Genomic DNA, 21,977 nt, shown 5'->3' on the forward strand with positions numbered 1-21,977 from the left:
TACAGTCTCTGTCCTATCAGGCTTAGATATACATATAAATAGATATATTTATAAATAGGATGATAACATCACTCTTTTGTAATATTATTATACCCTTTTCAGCAGGTGACTAACAGAGGTCCCAAGTCACATGGCAACTGTCAGTGCTGAGTCCCCACTCCAGTGTCCTGAGCGTCCACAGCCCTCAAACTCCACATAAACTAGCAGGACACACACCTGGGAACAGAGCCCTGGCAAAGAACACGCAAGCCCGAACCTGCCTGGTGTCCCCAAGTCCAGCCTGAGGAGCTGGCCTGGCCTGGTGCTCAAGGGTTCTCTGGCCTTGGTCTTACAGGAAAGTCATGGGATAACAGGAGTAGCTGTCAGGCAGAAGACTCGAGAGCAGGTGCTAGGTGGCAGACAGGGACCATACAGGGAACAACTAGATTAGCTGTGTGGTGACAAGCAGAACTCATGCTCCTTAGTATTTTTAGAAGGTGAGGGTATGAAGGGTTGACATCTGACTCCTTACCCTGGGGCACTGCCCCGGGCTGCAGAGAAACTTCCAGGCAGGACGATGCCAGTGCTGAGGTGGGATCAGTGGGCACAGGCGATTCTGCATCCACCCATCTATCCACACCTAGTATACATACCGGCCACAACACACATACAGAATATGTATATGTTCTCTGGACACTAGAGAACTGACTTCCCCGGAGCTCCAGCCTTCATGACCAGGGCAAAAAAGCAAGAGCTGTGAGTGGTGGTCAAAACAGTTCAGAGGTTAGGAGTTCGGAACACTGACCTCAGACAGACCTGGGTTCAAATCTTGACTCTACCTGCCAGCTGTGTGACCTTGGGCAAGTTAATCTCTCTAAGATTTCCTCCGAGGGTTTTGATGAAAGATGAAAGAGAGGATGTATACGGAGAATTTGAAAGAACATAATGCACCAGGCGTGGTGGCACACGCCTTTAATCCCAGCACTCTGGAAGCAGAGGCAGGCAGATCTCTGAGTTTGAAGCCAGCCTGGTCTACAGAGAGGATTCCAGGGCGGTCAGGGCTATCCAGGAAAACCTGTCTCAAAACAAAACAAAACAACCCAAGGAAGAAAGGAAGGAAGGACATAACACTAGGTTAACAGGAGTATTAAAGAGCCACTGGCAAGATGGGTCAGCAGCAGGTAAAAGCATTTGTCTTGTGGGCCAGCCGATCTGAGTTCAATCCCTGTGACCAGGGAAAGAAGCCAGATGCAGTGGTGCACATCTGCAATTCCAGCATCCCTACAGTGTGATGGAGGCAGAAAGGAAACTCGAAGGTTAGCCTGGAGAAGAAGGTGCAGCTCAAGAACACGAAAGGCCTTGCTTCAACAAGGTGGACAGTGAGAACCAACTCCCAAACTGAACTCTGACCTCCACACTCAATCCCTCCCCAATAAATACATACATTTATTTATTTAAAAAGAAGGCATACTGGGGCTGGAGAGATGGCTCAGTAGTTAAGGGCATTTGATGCCCTTCCAGAGGGCTCAGGTTCGTTTCCTAGCACCCACATGGTGACTGACATACATTTATAATTCCAGCTCCAGGGGATCTGATGCCCCCTTCTGGCTTCTGAGGATACCAGGCATGCACTTGGGGGATAGACGCACATGAAGGAGAACACTCATACCATAAAAAATGATTTTTTTAATAGGCCTCAGTCTGGCCAGGCATGGAAGTACATGCCTATAATCCCAGTTACTCAGCAGGTAAAGGAAGGAAGGTTGTTGAGACCAGGAATTCAAGGCCACCTGGGTAACAGTCATGGTGATAAGCGCCTGTAACCCCAGCAAGGTAGAGGCAGGAGGATCAGGAGTTCAAGGTCATCCTCAGCTACTAATGCTAGCCAGGGCCACAGGAGACCGTCTCAGTTGTAGGGAATGGGCTGGGGATGTGGCTCAGTGGGTGGGAGGGTGCCTGCCCCCATGCACAAGCTTTTGTTTCTGTCCCGTGACTCGAGGAATACAGAGAAGTGGCCGGTTTGCCAGAGCCTGATGCTGGGCTGTTTCCCATGGGGTTAGTAAACTGTGTTATGGGTTTGCTAAATCCAGACTAGGCCTATGCTGGTTTCTGGTGAGAGGGAAGTCTTCCAGAAGACTCCTTCACCTACCAGGAAGCAGAGAAGCAGCAAATATATGAAGGCAGGCTTGAGTCGAATCCCTGGCTCCACACACAACTCTGCGGTTGCTCGCTTGTTCACTCCCCCTTGATCTTCTTCAGCTTTGTCTGCGGCATCCGAGTGCTCCACAGAGTGAAGGTGTGGGCTCAGTGACTGTGTCTTTGCATCTCACGGTGGCAATGGAACCCTGAGGAAGGAGGAGAGCCACCACGTGAGGTCTCTAGCTGCACTTCTAGGAAGGGAAGGGATGGGTGCCGGCTGAGGGCAATCCACCTAGGCTGGGTCTGGGTCCCCAGAGGCCTCTTCTAATTGATGGAAGCTGGCACGTCAATCAGAAGGGTCCCTTTAGGACTGTTTTTACCCCAGCTTTGACTCAGTGCTCCCAGTACCCTCCTCTCTTTGTCTCATTTATAGTCTATCTCATCTAGGGCCAGGACCAAGGACGCTGCAGTAGACACTCACATATTCTTTGATGAGCAAGCAAGATGCTCCATTGGAGAGGGTCTCGGAGCTCAACTCCTCTTCATTCTATTAAGCCTTTTCTGAATGGATGCATCATTCATTCACTCATTCATTTGCCATGTCCGGTGAGGTGCTACAGCAGTGAGGCCAAGTCCATAGTCTCTACAGCTTTCCCATTGGGGTGGGATGAAGGGTCTTTTGTCTCCTGGCTTCCCACTTTATATACTTTATTCCCTGTTAAACCTTGCCATTTGGGGAGATTAGGAGGAGAGGACTATGAGGCAGGCAGGGATCTTTATTGCTTCCTTGACGCCTGCACATGATAGGAGCTGGACGTGTGTTTGTTGAACCGGACTAAATAGGCACCTTGGCAGGCTCTGGCAGGGCCGGGCGGGGTGGGAAATTCACCACCTTCCCCTTTTCCCATCTAGCTGTCAGATATCATCTCCTTCATGGGGCCCTGTCACCTGGACTACAGCCAGAAACTATTATTACTTCTTGTTCTAATTGCCCTACATTCCAAGCAAATAATTCTTGCCTTTTGAAATGGACGTTCTAGTGGGGACACACCAAACTCACTCTTCGCCATCGTGTGCAATGTCGACATTCGGCTTCATAATTAACTTCTGGTTTTGTTGTTCTTTGGAGACTAAGTATTAGGTTTGTTGTTTTTTTCTTCCTTTCTTTCTTTATTTTATTTTTGTTGTTCTGGATTTAGGCTTCTATCTGGGTTTAGGTTCTCCATCAAGGCTTGGAGAAAACAGGTAGCTCAGGGGCTGGAGATGCACCTTAGTGATAAAGCGCTTCCCCAGCACCCATGAGGCCTCAGTGCCCATGTGGGGAGGAGAAGAAAAGAAAAAAGGGGCCTCAGGCTCTCTTAAGCAAGGCAATAGTGTGGCAATAATGAGTATAGGGGACAGAAGCTGCCAGACCACAGTGACTGATAGTATAAAACGAAACAGGGGTGTTCTTTGTTTTTCTGTGGAAAGATCTAGAAATACTACATTAAAATACTTTAGCTGGGCGGTGGTGGCGCGCGCCTTTAATCCCAGCACTCGGGAGGCAGAGGCAGGCGGATCTCTGTGAGTTCGAGGCCAGCCTGGGCTACCAAGTGAGTTCCAGGAAAGGCGCAAAGCTACACAGAGAAACCCTGTCTTGAAAAACCAAAAAAAAAAAAACAAAAAAAAAAAAAAACAAAAAAAAAACAAAAAAAAAAACTTTAGACTGGTTCTATTGAGGGTTTCTTTGTTTTTTTTTTTTTTTTTTTGAAGCAAGGTCTCACTCTTGAAGCCCAGGTAGAACTAAACAGTTCTCTGTAGCCCAGGTTAGACTTAAACAGTCCTCTTGCCTCAGACTCCTCGGCACTGGGATTGAATGTGTGAGCCTCTACACAAGGCCTTTCCAGGCTTCCGAAACCTGTTTCCAGGGCTGTATGGTGTAGTGGCTTAAGGACCCAGGTCCTAGAACCTGCCCAGGTTCAAATCCCAATAACTCTAATACTTGAAAGCTGGGCAACATTCCTGAACTGTTCTGACCCTTGGTTTTCTGTAAAAATCGGTGCTTTTAGATGAATTAAAAGGAAAATGAAACTGTGTAGCACAGGCACTTTGAAAGGAGGAGGCCTCCAGTGGAGTCAGGAGTCAGAGATAGGACAGTGAGCCTCATACCCAGCCTTGCACCAGCATCACCTGGTGCATCTCCCTTGAACGTCAGATTCAGCCATGAGAATCTGCCTACCCAGCCCCCACCCCTGTTGAGGATCAAGCCTACACACCAAAGGGAAGTAAGTGGTCTGTCACTGAGCCACACCTCCAGCCCAGTACCTTCATTTCTGTGTGCTCCCAGCTGCCATTGCCTCTACTTCAAATCCACACATGTTGAGAACCGTATACAAGACAGAGCCCAGGCTTAAGGACGTCCATACGGGCACCCGGCCCTTTAGATCTGGTGGCTTTGGGAAGCTAATTTCTTGGAACCTCAATTCCTTCACTTACAAACGGGGGACTAGTTACCCACACCATGAAAGCGATGCCTGGCAAGCAGCACTCTCTTTATTTGACTATTACTGTTTACATGTTAACTCTTTCACTTGACTCTTAAAAAGTGGCTCCACCTAGTCAGCAGCGGTGGGCTGGGTGGACTTGGGGAATACTGCTTTGGGGGAACCCCGGAGCCAAAGAGAACTAAATGCCAAACGGTCTGGAAACCTCAGATAGTGCTCTGGTCTGGAGTGTAGTGGGTACTGCGGGAGAGCAGATGGATTCTCCGGCAATTTGTGTGTGGTAAATCTATGGTTAACTGCACTTTGAGTAGTCTTTCCTGAAGGCCACAGGCAAAGTTCTGTTTGCTGGGGAGGTGGACAAGCTCCCCAGAAAGAGTAAGCAGGCCCTGCCGACCATGCAAGCCCTCCGTTGCAGCCTCCCTACACATTCCACCTCCTCTTGTGAAGGACCAACCCTGTCACTTGGGCATCAGAGGACTTGGATTCCAGCCCGGGAGGAGCTGAGCTAACCTGGGCCTCTCTGAGCTGTTTCCTGGCCTCCCCTGCTGGACGACCGCAACACCACAGCCCTTCCCCCGAAGGCCACGCCCCTGGTTCTCAGTGCCGCAGCAGCGTTGAGGCCCAGGCCGGTTGCCTGGAGCAAGAACAGGAGCCTCCCACTGAGGCTGCACCCAAGGCTGGGGAGCTTTCAAGGCCAGTCAGGGATTATCACCAGAATAACACGTAAAAGACACCCCGCCCTACCGCGGATTAGACGCTGTTGATTTTTAAGGGCAAGACCGCTGCTCTTGGCATGGGAGGCCAAGGGCGGTATGGTGGAGGCACCCGGCCTGCCCCCAGCAGAGGGCCACAGGAGTCTGCGCTTTTGTGGGTTTTTGGCCTGAAGATAGTGACAGCACCCGGCCTATCAACCCTTCATGAGGGTCCCAGCTGAGTGGAGTCCAGAGGAGAGAAGACAGTCCTTAGGGTGGAGCCAGTTTTCTAACACATGTCCCAAGCCACTCCCTGACCCGGAGGTGATGTCCCCAATGCCTCACCCTAAAGATCTTTTCTTTTTTTTTGGGGGGGGGGGAAGAAACCTGAAGAAAGTAAAATAGTCTAATACTGGGCTGGAAGTATACTTGGATGAGCACTGTGTAGCATCCTTGAGACACTAAGTCCCTTCCCCAGGATCCCAGAATGCACTGCACACCAACACGAGCAAGGCACCAAGCTGAGCACCGTGCAATCTAAGAATATGCAGGAGAGGCTCTAAAGGGTAGCTGGCCATGATGCTACAAGCCTGCCTTCCAAGCATTAAAGTAGCTGAAGCAGAATGGTCCTAAGTTCAAGACCAGCCTGGGCTGTACAGTGAGTGAGACCTTGTCCCAAAGGGGTGGGGACAACAGAGCAGAGGGAGCCATCTAGAGGCTTAAAGAAGGCCAAAGGCCAGCACGGACTGGGGAGCAGAGCCTGTCAGTCACCTGGTGGGGTGTACCTGGTGGGGAAGGGGTCTAGAAGAGAGGGGACACTTCCCCCAGGAGCGTAGGGCAGACAGGCCTCCAGAGGCAGATGGGAAGGGTGGAGTGTGTTCAGGGGATGATGAGTAATGTGTGGCACCGCTTCTCAGCATCCTGCTTGGGGCACAGGCAGAGCCTTCAAGATGGTTAGCCGTCAGCCTGTCCCGTGGGGAAGGGTGGGGAGAGAAGTAGGGAGACGGGCTGATGAGTGGCCCAGAAGGGAGAAGGCCGCAGGCCAAGTGCAGGAGCAGGGACCTCAGACACACAGTGTCATCGGGCTTGTGTGAACATTTCCTTTCTTGGGACGTTGGTGTAGTATGGCATGGCTTGGGTGTGGAGAGTGTCATGGTAGAGAGAGGCATTATGAGTCCCTGGGGCTTGTGAAAAAGCTAATCGGTGCCTACATGGAAAGTTGGGCTGGGACAGGCCCTGGGGCAGAGCAGATTCTTTAAAATAGGACCACGTGGGAGGGTAATCCTGAATTGGGGGGTTGTCCGCTTATCTTGTGTATGTTCAGTATTTCTCAAGGGCCTGCCTTCTTCCTCTTTCTCCTCTTTCTTCCTCTCTCTCTCTCTCTCTCCTCTCCTCCCCTTTGTTGCTGGGGACCAAATCCAAGGCCTCATGAATAACAGGCAAGCACTGTACAGGGAGGGGTGCTTCAGCCACAGCCGCTCACAGCAAACAGGGCAGATGTTCCCATCTCACAGCCAAAGAAGCTGCGGTCAACTCTATTCTTCCGGATTCTCTCCTCAGTCCCCTCTTAGTTTTTTGTTTGTTTGTTTGTTTGTTTGTTTGTTTTTCCAGACAGAGTTTCTCTGTGTAGCCCTGGCTGTCCTAGAACTCACTCTATAGACCAGGCTGGCCTCGAACTCTGCCTCCTGAGTGCTGGGACTAAAGGCGTGCGCCACCACCACCCGGCTTCCTTTTAACATTTGAATCCAAGGTTTACCTTCATGTCTGTGTTTTATCTTCCCACAGCAGTGCAGGGGTTGGGGGGACACAGCCCTAAAAGATTCAGGAAAGCCTGGAGCAAGCTTTGCCGGGGCTGAGGACTAGACTTCCATTGAGCAGTGTGCCCCTGCCAGACTACCGGGTTGCCTTTTCCATCTCACACCACAAATTTCATCTTCAGGGTTCTTTGTTTTGTTTCGTTTCTTTCCCAGGTTCCTCGCTTTCCTCCTACCTCAGCCTCCGGAGTGCTAAGGTTACAGACATGTGCCACCATGCATCACCCATATGTTTATCATAGATCCGAAGTATTTTTGAGCTTCTGGGACACCGTAGGGGAGCGGTTCACCTACAGACTCCAGTACAGAGAGAACAGAGTACAGGGAAATGTTGCTGGGTGATTTGGGGTGAGTTACTTGCGCTCTCTGCATTCTGCTCACGAGATGGCGACGCCCTCACCTACTCTGCAGAGCTTAGAGAACTAAGCTGACTTGTGTCCTGTATTTAAGGCTGTGCCAGATGCCAGGTCTGTCCTCCATAACCAAGAGCTACGTGGTTCCAGGATGTTGGGGCCACATGGCTATACAGTATGTCGGGGCTACATGGCTCCAGTATGTGTACTCCAACACCGTGGGCAGGCCCGTCACCCTCCCAAGCTGGATTCTGACAGGGCAGCAGAGCACTCCAACACCTACTTAAAACCCGTTAGTAGAATAATTTTCTTGATGTCATTATTTAAACAACCACTCTGCCTGGGCTGGACCCACCCTTTCCTGGGGTGGAAGATTAGACTCTGGAAGCGTGGCACTCACCACCAACTTTCCAGGTGCTCCTGGCTAGACTCCTAGGTAGACTGCCATTTTGAGGCCAACTGAAAGGTCATCATTGGTCAGGGTTCCTTTAGAGCTACTCTGTGTAGAGCCTGGGTTTGAGCTGACACACAGAAAGACAGCCCACATGGCTTTTCTCAAAACTGACAGCAGTGACTCACCCAAAGGTCACCGGTGCCTGGAGCTGCATAGGGCAGAGTGATTCACTGTCTCTACCCTGGCCTGGCCCCACAGCTGCCTGGCCTCAATTCCTCCTAGCAGATATCCCCAACCCAGAGACTCTCCACCCAAAGGAGGGGGCCTTCCTTTTCTTAGATTGCTCTGCTAAAAAGAACTGAGCTCCTTGCTTACCACAGGCCCAGGTTGGGAGAGCTGGCCTGCTCACACTTCAGCTCAATAGAGCAGGGACAGGACCCAGGTCTCCACCTTCAGCTTCCTGGGCCCTGCACCTCCTGGCAGTGCCCACTGTGCTGGGCTCTAGGCCTCTGTAGCCTCTTCTTAGAACAGTTACTTATCCAGCTTCCATGACACACACACCCCTTCCCCCTGTGAGACAGCATCCCTGTAATCCTGTTTCTAAGAAAAAGCAGAGTGAGCCAGTGGACATCACGGTCCCTGATAACCAGAGTGTCAATAAACAACGTGACAACATGTTTACTTTTCTGTTAAAAAAGGCAGTCCCTTCCTGAGCACCTTAGCTTTGTAAAGAAGCAGGAACACAGAACAGTGACGATGAAGGGCTCGATATGGGAGCTGACTTGAAGGGGTGGGATCCCCAGTCTTGGGAGTCGGGTAGGGCCTCAAAATCAGATCTTTGGTGTGCTCACCCTCTACCTACCCGCTCCAATCACCAAACCCACGTACTCTTAGGTCCTAGAGGTGCTCTGGGCCCAGAATGGACCTGAGTTTACCCCCTCTGCAACCCCCCTGTTCCAACTCACACCAACTTCAGTGGCCTTCAGGTTCCCAGGCATCCCCGGCTGGCAGAAGTCTCTGGGGCTGTGCACATTGAACAGGGCCTCTTGGACCCTAGACTCAGGGTCCAGCCGTTACTGAATGAAAACACAGGACTAAGGGGAGCAGCCCTTATGTGAGACCCTGAGAGATGGGCATTGTGAGACAGATTTCGGACTAGGAAAGGAAGAGAACAACTTGGATTCTGTCTTTACTTCTGGGGAAGAAGAGTCACTCTGCCTCTCCTCCAGGGGCCTGGTTTTCCCCCTGTTCTGTAAACAGGAACCTGAGCACCCACACTCTGGGTAGAACTGAGCCCCAAAGCCGGGAGCCCAGGCTCATGAACCCCCCTCCCTAGCACGGCTTGAGTCGGATAGGAGCCTCCAGTCACCTGGTACGAGCTCTGCAGACAGGCCCTGCATGCTGTCCCGTGGCCATGGGAAAGGCCGAGGCAAGTAGGAGCCAGGAATTCTAAGTCCATGAAACATGAATGACTCATGCTGGATGGCTCTGCTCCCTGATCCAGCCCACATTCCCAGGCCTTTGTTCTGACCCGCCTGTGCTCTGACCTTAAAGGGCCAGATCTTCTGAGGCACCACTGGCTGTCATCCTGTGCCCCTCCCTTAGCCAGATCTCTGATGCGGTTGCTAGGGGGCTTGGAGCTAAGGAGAAGAGGATGCTCTACTGTAGGATTTAGGGGAACAGCCAATCCCATCCTCAGGTCCAGGAAGGCTGGAAAAATCTTTTCCTCACTTGCAAAGGTCCAAAGAGGGGACCCTCTTCAAAGCAATTTCTTCCAGGGTCTCACAGCAGCTACCTCTGACCACTCCTTCTGTCCCGGGCTCCAGGACCAAGGCAGTTCCCACACCTATCACCCCACCCAGACCCGGCTTCTTTATATTTCTTTGTTTTGTTTTGGTATCTTGCCATGTGGCCCAGGTTGGCCTGAAATTCACATTCCTCCTGCCTCAGCCTCCCGTGTATTGGCATTACAGGCAATAAATAGCATCAGGTTAGCTAGCATTGGTTTTCTTTAACTGTCCCTTCAGAGTTGTGTCTGGAAAGTTCTAGGCTATTCACTTGTGTTGGCTCAGGTCCTCAACAATCCCAGCCTGTCACATGGTGGTGGGCACTTTCTTGGGGCTGAAATGTCAACCTGACACCCAGTACCCAAGCAGCTTCTTTGAACCTCGCATGCCACCCTGTGGACACAGGAGAACTGGCCTTCTGGAGAGGAGCCTCAGTAAAGCAAAATGAAAGCGAGAGACCTGAATTCAGAGAGGCCTACACCTCCTACAGTGAGTCCCACATCCTCGGTAAAACAGGCTCTTAAAGAGACAGTAACAAAAGGTTGGGAGGCTGGAGGTGGGGCTCGATGGCAGAATGCATGATGTGGACGTGTGAAGCCCTGGTAATAAAGAGACAAACACCAGGAAGAGAGGAGGAAGGGAGGGAGGGAGGGAAGGAGGGAGGGAGAGGAAAAAATGAGAAATTACACGTTTTGCAGAGATTTAGAAAGATCTGTTTCCCAGGTACTCACCCATTCCAGTACCCCTTTATCCGCCTAGTCTCATCTACGGTCAATGTTCAAACACAGGGCTAGATTTGAATTAAGGCTTGCCCACTGCAAGTTTTAGAGCTAGCCCAGTCTAGCAACTCTTGATCCACAAGTGAGCTGCATTTGGAAGGAGGAGCAAGGTACTGGAGGATGGGTAAGGCCGGCCTTGGGAGGAGGTGGGTATCAGCTCAGTGGGGGGGGGGGGCAGGCGTAGGAGAATGTTGATCTGGGGAACCATCTGTTGTTCTTAGTGACTCAGAACGGACCTTCATCAAATGGGCCAGCACTGCCTTATAACCTTGTGTCCCAAGTGACCATTGGCCTTTGTGGGGTTCGTCCTGAGATCCTTGGCTTTTCACTAGCCAGGCCCCCTGACCCCACACAGAGACTTGCTTGGACCTCATTTCTGAAAGCTGTGGGTGAGGGGGTGCCTTCCCAGATCCAACAGGTCCTCCCCACACTCTGTTACATCCTTCCCACCCTCAGCACTGGCTGCAAGCCAGGCCCCCGAAAAATCCAGTGGGGAAAGAAGTCAGAGAGAGAGAGAGAGAGGAATATCCCATGGCTGCCTTCTATGTCTACAGCTCTCCATTATTCTCTAGGCTCGGAAGCCCTCGTCTGATTTCGTGGGGAGGTAGGGTGTGTAAGACCAGGGTGGCCTCAAACTTACAGAGCAGACGATGACTTGGAACTTTTCTTTTCTCTCTGGGGTGTTGGGTTGGGTTTTTATTTTTATTTTTATTTTTATTTTTTAAAGATTGGCAGGGCATGATGGCCCATGCCTTCAATCCCAGCACTCCAGAGGCAGAAGTAGGTAGATTCCTGTGAGTCTGAGGCCAGCCTGGCCTACATAGGTAGTCTGAGGACAGCAGGGGCTAGGGACTAGGTAGTGAGACTGTTTCATATATAAAATCTGAGTGGTCTGTCTGTCTGTCTGCATGTATGTAAATGCACCATGTGCTTGCAGGCTCCCAGGGGAGTCTGGAAGAAGGTACTGGGTCCCCCGGGTCTGGAGTTAGAGGCAGTTGTGAGCCACCACATGAGTGCTAGGTACCGAACCTGTGTCTTCTGCAAGAGCAGCAAGTGCTCTTAACAGCTGAGTCGTCTCTCCAGCCTCTGGGTTTTGGTTTTCAATTTTATTTTTTAGTTTTGGGGGTTTGAATTGACTTTATCGTTTTGTAGATGTGAGTTTCATAAAGTGCTTTACCATTAAGGAAGACAGCTTCGCCTTTGTTGTGGACTTCTAGCTTTAAAACAGCTCTGGGCACAGGCTCACCGCCTTTGAGTTTCCCTGGTCCTTCCCCAGGCGGCTTCTAGCGGTTTTAGTTATTGATACAATGTTATCAGCCGTCGCTACAAAGTAAGTATTATCACTAGAAGAGCACAGCACAGGAACTGAGAGAGGAGTGTGTTGAGGGGAAAGAGGAGCGTGCTGGGGGGAACCAAACAAAGACTTCCTCCTCACCTCCCTGAAAACAAAAAAAAGCCAGCAACCCAAGGTAGTAGTCACTGCTCTAGCGTAGAGGTTCAAGGGGAGCCAAGGACTTTAACTTATTTTCTAACAATTGTGTGTTAGGGTGCTATTTTGTTTTTTGTTTGTTTTGTTTTGAGACAGAGTTTCTCGGTGGAGCTTTGGCTGTCCTGGAACTCCCTGTGTAGACCAAGATGGCCTCAAACTCAGAGATCTGCCTGCCTTTGCCTCCTCTGCTGGGATTAGGGTGTGCATCACCACCGCCTGGCAGGTGTGGCCTTGTTGGAGGAAGTGTGTCACTGTGGGGGTGGGCTTTGAGGTCTCCTGTGCTCAAGCTATGCCTAGTGTGGGTTTCAGTTCACTTCCTGTTGCCTATAGATCAAGATGTAGAACTCTCAGCTCCTTCTCCAGCACCATGTCTGCCTGCATGCTGCCATGAATCCATCATGTTGATAATGAACTGAACCTCTGAAGTGTACGCCACCCCATTAAATGTTTTCCTTCATAAGAGTTGCCATGGTCATGGTGTCTCTTTATAGCAATAGAAACCTAAGACACCCTGCCTTCCTAGTTCTAGGATTACAGGTGGTCACCGTCATGCCTTATGAGATCACACCACAATAGTCTCCCTGCTTCTGGTATCTTCTAGCTCCATATGCCCGAAGCACCATTGCCAAATTGATCTCCGAAGTCCTCTTGAGTGACTACAGAGGTCCCGTAGCATCCCCTCTGACTTTCCTATACGGCCTATATTATGGTTTCATCTTTTGGAATTAGTGGCTTAGGGAGAACAAGATCTTTATTTTATACCTCAAAAATAATTATATTTTAAAATAATAAAAAGAAAATAATTTAGGCCAGGCAGTGGTGGCACACACCTTTAATCCCAGCACTTGGGAAGCAGAGCCAGGTGGATCTCTGCGAGTTCGAGGTCAGCCTGGTTTACAGAGCAAGATTCAGGACAGGCACCAAAACTACATGGAGAAACCCTGTCTCGAAAAACAAAAAACATAATAATAATAATAATAATAATAATAATAATAACTTATTTCAGCAGGGCAAGAATCGAAACTAGGGACTGGGCATGCTGTGAAGCACTGTATTGCTGAGCTACATCTCCAGTCTTCCAAGAACAATTTTTGAAATTAAGAGCTTTCAACTAGTATGCATTGCTGTGAACATGAGTTTTCTAACAGCCCATGTTTGCCAATCAGGGCATGCTGGAGTGGGGTTGAAGCTCTAGAACTCTTGATCTAGGCACTGGCTAGGGTAGGGCCAGCCATTCCGGAGGAAGTATCATTTCCATTTCACTCAGCCCTCCTTCTGTTGCCCCTCTTCATCTGACTATGTGAAGGTGTGAGGGACTAGTGGCTCTCTGTGAAGTAGATAGCACAATACAGCATTAATTAATTCGGAGCTTAGCAGTCCAAAGAGGTTCCAGCCACCAGTTCGTTCATCCAACAGTCCGTCTACTACTCACCTGCTCATCCATCCTACCCTTCATTGGTTTCAGGTCATAAGCTGAGCAGGGAGGCCATCACTGTCACCCAAGAGGACATTCCATCTCCTGTGGGAAGTGTATTAAAACTCCTTTCTTCTTTCCAATCCCTCACAGCCCCTTTAACAGAATCTCCTCTCTTACAGCGCGGGCATGCCAACCCCCGGGGGAACCAACCTCTCAACCTGAACCATTATGCCACCAAGAAGAGTGTGGCAGAGAGCATGCTGGATGTGGCGCTCTTTATGTCCAATGCCACGCGGCTGAAAGTGGTGCTGGAGCAGGGGCCGTCCTTAGAGTACTACACCACCCTCATCACCCTCATCAGTCTCTCTCTGATTCTGCAAGTAGTCATTGGCATTCTTCTTGTGGTCATTGGTAAGGAGCCCAGCCTGCAGTCAGACGCCTTGGTGCCCCCTGGTGGTTGGAAAGGCTCCTGCATCCCACATGAAACTTTCTAGACCCCTAACAGAGCCAGCCCTCTCTAGATCTCCAAGTAACAGAAGCTACAGTGAGGGCACCTCTTTCTCCTCATATCCCATGGGTGGGCACTCCTTGACAGCTGTTGAATGATGACCCCACTAGCTGGTGGCAGTCTTCTATACAGCAAGCACACCTCCCCTCTTAGACGATGTTTTGGCTCCCAATCCCTTTCTGTGAAGCACATGTGGGATGCCTCATGTGCTGGTCAGAAGACCCAAACACATTTCAGTCCAGTGATTTCTTCCTGGTGGGTCTCTCAAGCCATGCTGTCTCCAAATTCATGGGTGGAGAGAGGGAAGCTCCAGGCCTCAGCCCTGCTACATCAACCCCCGACCCACCCTGATCCCCTGGTCTCCACAGCCAGGCTGAACCTGAATGAGGTAGCAAACCAATGGCGTCTAAACCAGCTCAACAACGCTGCCACCACCCTGGTCTTCATTACTGTGGTCATCAACATTTTTATCACTGCTTTCGGGGCACACAAGACAGGCTCCATGGCTGCCAGGACCTCCAGCAATCCTGTTTAATCCCTGCCTAGGTCCCAGGTGAGATCCACGGGCTCACAACTGACCTTCTCTGCCTCTGGCAGTTGGAGTAAGAGGGCTCTCCCTCCCCACACCAAGGGAGTTCTTGAAGGGCTGATAGGCCTTGCACAGTACATACACCATGAGTGCTGGGATGCATGTGTAAGCCTCCCATAGTACATGTACCATGAGTGATGTGACGTTACATGATTGAGTCTCCCACAGTACATGCACCATGAGTGATGTGATGTGTTAAAGGCTTGAGCCTCCCACAAGTCAGTACACGTACTGTGAGGGGGACTGAGTGAGGCCTGCCCTGAGGCCTTTGCTCTGAAGGAGTGATGATCCTTCAGTTCTTCTGCTGTCTGTGCCTCTTGTAACCCAGGCTAGACTGAAACTCCCTATGTAACCAATGATGACAGGTGTGCCACACCCAGCCCGTTTTTAGGTAGGTTTTTGGGGATGGGGTGGAGGGCCAATGTGGTTCGTGGCTGTTGTGGCTTGTTGGCAAAAAGATAGAGCTGTGGCTTCGACTTGGTGTTTGACAGTGCTCGATACTGCCGTACGGCACGAGCCAGCAGCAGCCTCCACAAGGCTCCCTCGGAGCTGGCGGGAACCTGCTGAATGACCCTCTTCTGTGCTCACTTCACCTGGTGGATTGGGTGCAGGTCCCGCCCTTTCTTTGTCTTTGTCTGTCTGTCTCCACAGGAACAGGGTCTGGAACTGCTTCAAACCTTGTCCCTGACCAGTCAGGCTAGCTAGCACTTTCCACAGCCTCCAGGAGAGCTTCAAGAGCAATGAAGATGCCCCTGTTTCCTGCCCACAGGACCTGAATTCAGTTGTGCAGTTTTACTGGGTGATGTAATTGCATCTTGGTCTGGAGGCCTGAGCTCAGCCTCTGCAACAGTTACCCTTTCCTCCAGCAACAGGAATTGGGTCTGCTAATCAGAATCTACATAGCCTGCAGACTCTGGTTCCACTGCATTCCTACCCTCTGCTCCAAGCCTCAGTTTCCCTTTCTGCAAAATGGGAATCTATCTATAAAGATATCTGAAAATCCACCAAGTTAGTGTTGCTGTCTTCAGTCACATGGGCTCCGAGTCATGTTGGTGTGTGGATGTTCTCGTCATCCGTGTCCTGGAAAGGGATCATTGTCATCTGCACATTCAAACAGGTCACTGAGCTCTGGACTGATGAACACACACACGCTTTGAAAGACTCTACTCTAAACCTACTGTACTTTTCACACTAATGGTGTAATGTTTCAAGAATACAAATTTTCAGTGAGTAAAGGTGCTTGCTGCCAAGCCTGAGGACTCCATATGGTATGGGGTGGGGGAGACCCAACCACTGAAAGCCGCCCTCTGACCTACACGTGGCATGCATACACCACACACACTTTAAATGAAAAAGTTTAACTTTAATTTTTGTTTTCTGTTTTTGTTTTTTTGAGACAAGGCCTCACCATGTAACTATGCAGACCAGGCGGACTTGAACTCACAGAGATTCACTTGCCTTTGCCTCTGGAGTGCTGGGGTTAAAGGCACCTTTAAACCTGTCTAAAACTTTTTTTTTTTTAAATGGGGTACTAGAGAGATGGCTTAGTGGTTAACACTGCCTGCTCTTCCAGATGATCTCGGTTCAATTCCCAGCCCCCACATGGTGACTCACAACCATCTGCAACTCCAGTTCCTGGGGAGCTGATGCCCTCTTCTGGCCTCCATGGGCACCAGGCACTCAGATGGTACACAGATACACATGCGGGCAAAATATCCATACACATAAAATAAAATCTTGAAAATGGGGGCTGGAGAGATGGCTCAGTGGTTGAGAGCACTGGCTACTCTTCCAGAGAACCCGGGTTCAATTCCCAGCACCCACATGGTGGCTCACACCTGTCTGTAACTCCAATTCCAGAGGATCTTACACCCTCACACAGACATACATGCAGGCAAAACACCAATGAACATAAAATAAAATTTTTAAAAAAATCCTGAAAAAAATAAAAATTAAAAAATTGCCTAGGTCATAGGCAACTAGGAGGGCCAACTCATACTTGCAAAGCATCAATAGAGCACCTTCAATTCACTCAGAAAAGATTTTTCCTGTGTTTATTTACTTTGACAGCATCTTGTTAAGTAGCCTAGGCTAGCCCTGCACGCCTGATCTTCATGGCTCAGCTTCCCGAGTGCTGGGACTACAGCTGCACGGTCCCCAGGCAGGGAGAAGCCTCTCTAGTGAGGCTGTGACCTCCACTAACCTGGGCTGCTGAGACCGTGACACAGTCAGGACAGTGCGGTGTCCTTCCCAAGCACACTGCAGCACAGGAAGCTTGTCCTTTCTGCCGGCAAGCACCAAGGCGGAAGGCCACGGACAGTCCTTAGCCTGTCACGGAGCAGAGAGCTGAGGGACGAGAGTGTGGTTCCCTGGCTCTTGGGCAACAGGAAAACAGCCTTTGTTTCCTACGATGCTGAGTTGAGGCCCTCTTCCCTCCCCTTCCCCACAGCATTATCCTCTCCCTTAAGGCAGATGGTAAGGAGGTAACAGACATCAAACACAAGGCACTAGACCTGGGAGGGAGGTGATGCGCAGAGGTGGGGGGGAAGGCCCAGGGGGCTTCCAGTCCTCAGAAACAGAGCAGGAGGGCTGCTGGGACTGGCTCTGGCCTTCCAGCACAATTCCAAGAATCTATGGCTGTAGAGAGAAGCCTGGCACTCCAGCTGTCCCACTGCAGCCCTAGCCTGCTTCCTATGTGCCTTTTCTAAAGGGCAGAAGGCCTGAGCGGGACTGAGAAAGAGCCACAACCCATAAACAGAACCACCCTGTCCTTCTGATTGCCTAAGGGCAAGGCCCGGGGGGTTTGGGGGGGGGGGTCCCACTTTGCATGTGCCAAACCGTTCTTGGCACTCACAGAGCCCACCATGTGGGTCCTGCAGCTCCAAATGCCGCGCTTTCGTTCACAGCATGGTAGGCAGGCTCTGCGGAGTGCTGCCCTTTCTCCAGGCAGCAAAGGCGCTGCGCTGAGCCCTCTTCACAGACTGGGTTTAATACCCGAGCATCCAACGCACCACTGGCGAATCAGCAGCAGCAGCAGTAACAGTAGAAAGTCCCAGCCATGGAGCAATGGGACTATTAGTGCAAGATAAGTATGTGACATCAGGGGACAGAAGGGGTAGCCAAAGACAGAAAAGGTTACGGCTATTGTCCCCCGAAACTCACCATCTTTCGGTTCTTCCTGCCCCGTCCCCCATACGTTACCCTGCCCCTTATCAGATGGCCAGGTTTCACCTCATCTTCTCAGGGCCAGGAGGCTGGGGCTCTCTCCGCAGGAAGGCGAAGCCACAGGAGTGCTAAGCTTACAGTATACATTTTCTTCCCTTTTTCTCCCCCTGCTTGAGTCCCTCCCAAATTCTCACTTAAGCAGTTGAGGGCCTATCCACGCCACCTTTGGTGGCACCTCCCTATCATCTCCAGGTCTTCCCTGGCAGGTGAGATAAAGGAGGAAGGGCATTTCTCCGCCTGCACGGCCTCTCCTCCACACAGCCCACATGTCGGACTCTCAGGAGGATGGGCCCATGCCCACTCATACTCACCCTGCACCCCGTTGCAGAAGGAAGATGCCACCGATGTTGGCCTTCCACAAAGAACTCTCCATCTGTAGGAGTTGGGCTAATACCCGAGTTGGTGGCCAGCTGTTCAGTGGCTACCATGAGAAATGTGTGTGTTTGGAAGGCACAGACTGAGCCTGGAGCTGAGGTATTCCGCACGGGACCAGCACCTCAGTGGGTCTGAGATCAGCTATGCACAGCTTCACTCCCAGTCAGTGCTGGGTCTAGACAAAAGTCTTCATACTCTGTTAAAAATTATCCCACACACACACACCTCCACCCCAAATAAAATCTGTCCCGTTGAAGTTTCTGGTTCATGGTCAGTACTCCCCGTGAGGAGCGCCGGGGGCCTAGGAATGCACCTTTGTGGACACGATGGTATTCTATTCAAGCAGGTGTTTTCTTCTTGACCTCATTGCCCATCCTATGCATCTGTCAACTCAGTGAGTGGCAGAGGGGCCTCAGCACTCGTCCCTGCATGAAGGGACAGCTCCTGGTGGAGAGGGCAATTAGCGCTGAGGCTTCTGTTCCTCGTATTCCCTCCTCGAGGTCAACTGCAAGTCAAGGAGCTGGAAGCAGCTGTCCCTGGGGGTCATGGCATCTTCATTTGGCGGCGGTTCCACATGCCTCGCTTGGAATGGAAGTGGTGGAAGAAGTTCCTGAGGGAGAGCCGATCCACTTCCAGGCCTGCTTGGAGGATCCTGGAGGAGAGAGGGCAGTGTGAGGCGCGGAAGCGGGAACGCTGCAGGCACCCAGGCAACAGGTGTCCAGGAGCAACCGGGCCCCCGAGGGACCCACCCTTCCACATCTTCGTCAGATCCTGCCCTCCTTCCTCTGGTCACTTCCCTTGGGGCAAAAAGCAAGCCAGGCACAGTGGAGCCAACCTGCCTTGATTGCAGTCACAGCTGTGTGACTCAGAAAGTTGCCTATCAAAGACACACTCCCCCTCTCTAGAAGAGGGCAATAATCTTATAAATGTGGATATCTGTATAGACACACCATCCTCTCTAATTACACACACACACCACACACACACACACACACACACACACACACACACACACACACACACGATGATGGATCTGCAGCACTCAGCACAATTCCCAGCATACACCAGTTGCTTTACAGTATCAGGAGACCGGAACTGGACAAGCAACCCACAGACTTTCCCTGTCCCTGTCTGTCTGTTGAGTGGGGGGCACCATCTTATGTAACCCAGGTGTAACACAAATCTTAAATGGTCTTTTAATAAAAAAAACCCGGAGCCAGATATTGGGGTGAAAGTGGAAAGATCAGAGAAATAGAACAAGCCAGCCACGTTCTTACCTCTATGAAATCCTCAGTCTAAAGACAGTGAGTTCCCATTTCCTCATGCCTTATATACCTTTTTCTGCCCTGCCATCTTACTTTCTGGGATTAAAGGCGTGTGTGCTTCCCAAGCAAAGGCATGAGATCTCAAGTACTGGGATTAAAGCTGTGTACCACCATGCCTGGCTCTGTTCTCAGTGTGGCCTTGAACTCACAGAGATCCAAACTGATCTGTCTTCTCCCGAGTGAAAGAATTAAGGGTATGTGCCATCACTGTCTGGCCTCTATGTCTAATCTAGGGCTGGCTCTGTCCTCTGATCCCCAGATAAGTTTTACTGGGGTGCACAATATATCACCACACCCAGGCTGGCCTCTAACTCAAGATTCTTCTGCCTCAGCCTCCTGAAAACTGGGATTACAGGTGTGTGTCTCACAGCCTGGCTGCTTTTCTGGCAGTACTGGAGATCAAACCCAAGGCTAGGCAATGTTCTCATTTGCACAGCCACCAGGGGAGGGGCCCCTTTTCTAGGAGGCCTATACTTCAAACAGCTCTGCAACTTGATGGAACCAGAGCAGCTCTTTCCTCGGGTCTCAAAGACAGCGGGAGGGTTAAGAACTATTTTGGAGGTCTGCATCAAAGCACAGAGCCCAGCATGAAGGTCACGTGTGATAGTAACAGCCACACTGGGCTCCCACCCGCTTTGGGGTCTACTGTGATGTGGCTTCCTGTGACTGAACCTCTCCGCACCCCACCTTTCATTCTCAGTAGTTCAGTATTCTTCCTTTTTCTCCCTCCAGCGGGAAATCAGAGATGGGTCTGATTTTCAGGCCTCTGATGCTTTACAGGAAGAGAAGGGACAAGTAATTAACTACTCTTCACGAGCCGTTTCCCCTCTGAGAAATGGAGACAGCTGCACCGAGCACAGTGTTTGGTGAGGAGGATGAATGAAGCCTTGGGCTTGAACCTCACCTGCCAATTATAATAACCCAGAGGCTGGTGGCTGCACCTTGCCCTCCCTCTCAGGAAGTAGCATGTCCCTGGTGCCCCTGCCTCATCCCTTCCTCCTTCTATGGACACCCTTCCAGCTGTTACAGGCTTCCTTTCCCTCTTAGTTCCTCCCTTGAGGTCACATCTCAAGGTAGTATCCTCTTCCTTCCCCTTCTCTTGGGAAAGAGGGCTCACAAGCAAACACAGGGAGAAACATTCTCATTGCAGCAGGTTCCTCCCACTCTTGCAGCCCAGTGTCCACGGGAGGCCACGGACATCCACGGGCATCCACACAACCCTGCTTCTTGCTAGAACACTTTCCTGGCCCACCTGCCAAGTCCACTGCTCCTAAGTCCACTCCACTGTGTCTTTTCATTTCTCTTTTTCCTTTCCTTTTTTGGGGGATGGGGGCTTGAGACAGGCTCTTGCTGTGTAGACCAGGCTGGCCTCCAGCCTCCCCCAGTGCTGGGATTAGTAACATATGTCACCACACCAGGCTAAGAATACAAGTGTACGAGTATATGCAAACACATGGTATGCCCTGGGTTGTGTGGTTTAGTCTGTCTTAGTTCCGGGCTAAGTTTCTTTCTCTCTGCTTCCTAGTTTGCCCAAGATGTCAGGAGTTCCCATCTCTACGAATGCTACCATGCCATCCCTGCCATGAACCTGCTGCCAACCCTTCTTCCCTCAAGATGCTTTAGTGAGGTACTCTGTCACAGTGATGACAAAAGTGATGAACACACACACACACACACACACACACACACACACACACACACACACACGGTGGGGATATATATATATCCCCACCTTTAGTACCAGGGATTGAGCCTAAGGCCTCATTCATGCTAGGCGAGAGTGCTCTATATGCCCAGCCCTCCCCTTCTCTGAGCTGTTACTCTTCTCAAAACACCTCCCTTCTCACCTCCAGGAATCCAGACCCCCTTAGATAGCCTGTTGTCATTTAATGGTCCACACTGCCTATTTTGCGGCTCCCGACTCACTCCTAACCCTTGGCCCATCTCCCCATGCCCTCTCACAGCTTTCAACCCCTCCTCCAGGCAGCTGTGTCTGGGAAGAGTCTGATCCCTGGCTGGGGAGAAAGCTCCTGAGTGCCTCACCCGGTCCCAAGAACATCATCATTTTCTCTGTTTAGCTCCAATCTCTTGCTTTACCTCTGACAACTCAACCAGCCACTCAGACTGTGTGACACACAGCAGGAATGTCATCCCCTCTGCTGGATACAAGGCCTGCGTGTCAGCGAAGCCAGCCTCTGGGAGCTCCCAGACCAGTATGCTTTCTCGTGCTCTGCAGCTCTGGCCTCACTGCCCTGGGCCTGAACTCCAGCAGATCCCTAAAGGCCCTGCTCCTGCGCCCTGCTCCTGTGCCCTGCTCCTGCGCCCTGCTCCCGTGTCACCTGTCCAGGAGCTCCCAGTCTTCGCCTCCCCAGCGGTCTCGGAACTCCTTGGTGTTCATGCCCCCGATCTTGTCCAGGTCTGACTTGTAGATGCCAAGCAGTCCAAATCCATTGACCTCCCAGTAGCCTGTGGACAGACAAGACACTCTGCTGAGACGAGCTGGATGCTGGGTTCCCACGGGCTCTTCTGAAGGTAGAGAGTTGGGTGGCAGAGGCAGAAGACTGTCAGCTAAGGAAGTCCCTGGACTGTCTGGGGGAAGCCCCCCTGTCAAGGCCTGAGGTTCAGCAAA

General features: G+C 51.1%; 2 protein-coding genes across 4 annotated transcripts in view; one reads left to right on the forward strand and one right to left on the reverse strand.

Annotated features, from left to right (window-relative positions):
• The window catches only part of Ninj2 (ninjurin 2), a 105,929-nt gene extending 90,502 nt beyond the window's left edge, over nucleotides 1-15,427 (forward strand). For 2 of the 3 annotated variants that reach the window (XM_052720330.1, XM_052720328.1), the window contains 3 exons: nucleotides 13,506-13,737; nucleotides 14,203-14,387; nucleotides 15,075-15,427. In XM_052720330.1, the coding sequence (XP_052576290.1) occupies nucleotides 13,584-13,737; nucleotides 14,203-14,369 (321 nt within the window). In that variant the 5' untranslated portion in view covers nucleotides 13,506-13,583 and the 3' untranslated portion in view covers nucleotides 14,370-14,387; nucleotides 15,075-15,427. The remainder of the gene's footprint in view (nucleotides 1-13,505; nucleotides 13,738-14,202; nucleotides 14,388-15,074) is intronic. The other variant, XM_052720329.1, reaches the window with a different exon arrangement.
• Nucleotides 15,428-15,539: 112 nt separating this feature from the next.
• B4galnt3 (beta-1,4-N-acetyl-galactosaminyltransferase 3) overlaps nucleotides 15,540-21,977 on the reverse strand; it is a 111,933-nt gene continuing 105,495 nt past the window's right edge. The window contains exons 19-20 of the mRNA XM_052720327.1: nucleotides 21,688-21,814; nucleotides 15,540-18,675 (exon numbers count right to left, since the gene is read on the reverse strand). Coding sequence (XP_052576287.1) covers nucleotides 18,567-18,675; nucleotides 21,688-21,814 — 236 coding nt within the window. The 3' untranslated portion in view covers nucleotides 15,540-18,566. The remainder of the gene's footprint in view (nucleotides 18,676-21,687; nucleotides 21,815-21,977) is intronic.

The sequence above is a fragment of the Peromyscus californicus genome, unplaced genomic scaffold (assembly GCF_007827085.1).
Source record: "Peromyscus californicus insignis strain IS unplaced genomic scaffold, ASM782708v3 Scaffold_6__1_contigs__length_162567912, whole genome shotgun sequence".
NCBI classification, from domain to species: Eukaryota; Metazoa; Chordata; class Mammalia; order Rodentia; family Cricetidae; genus Peromyscus; species Peromyscus californicus.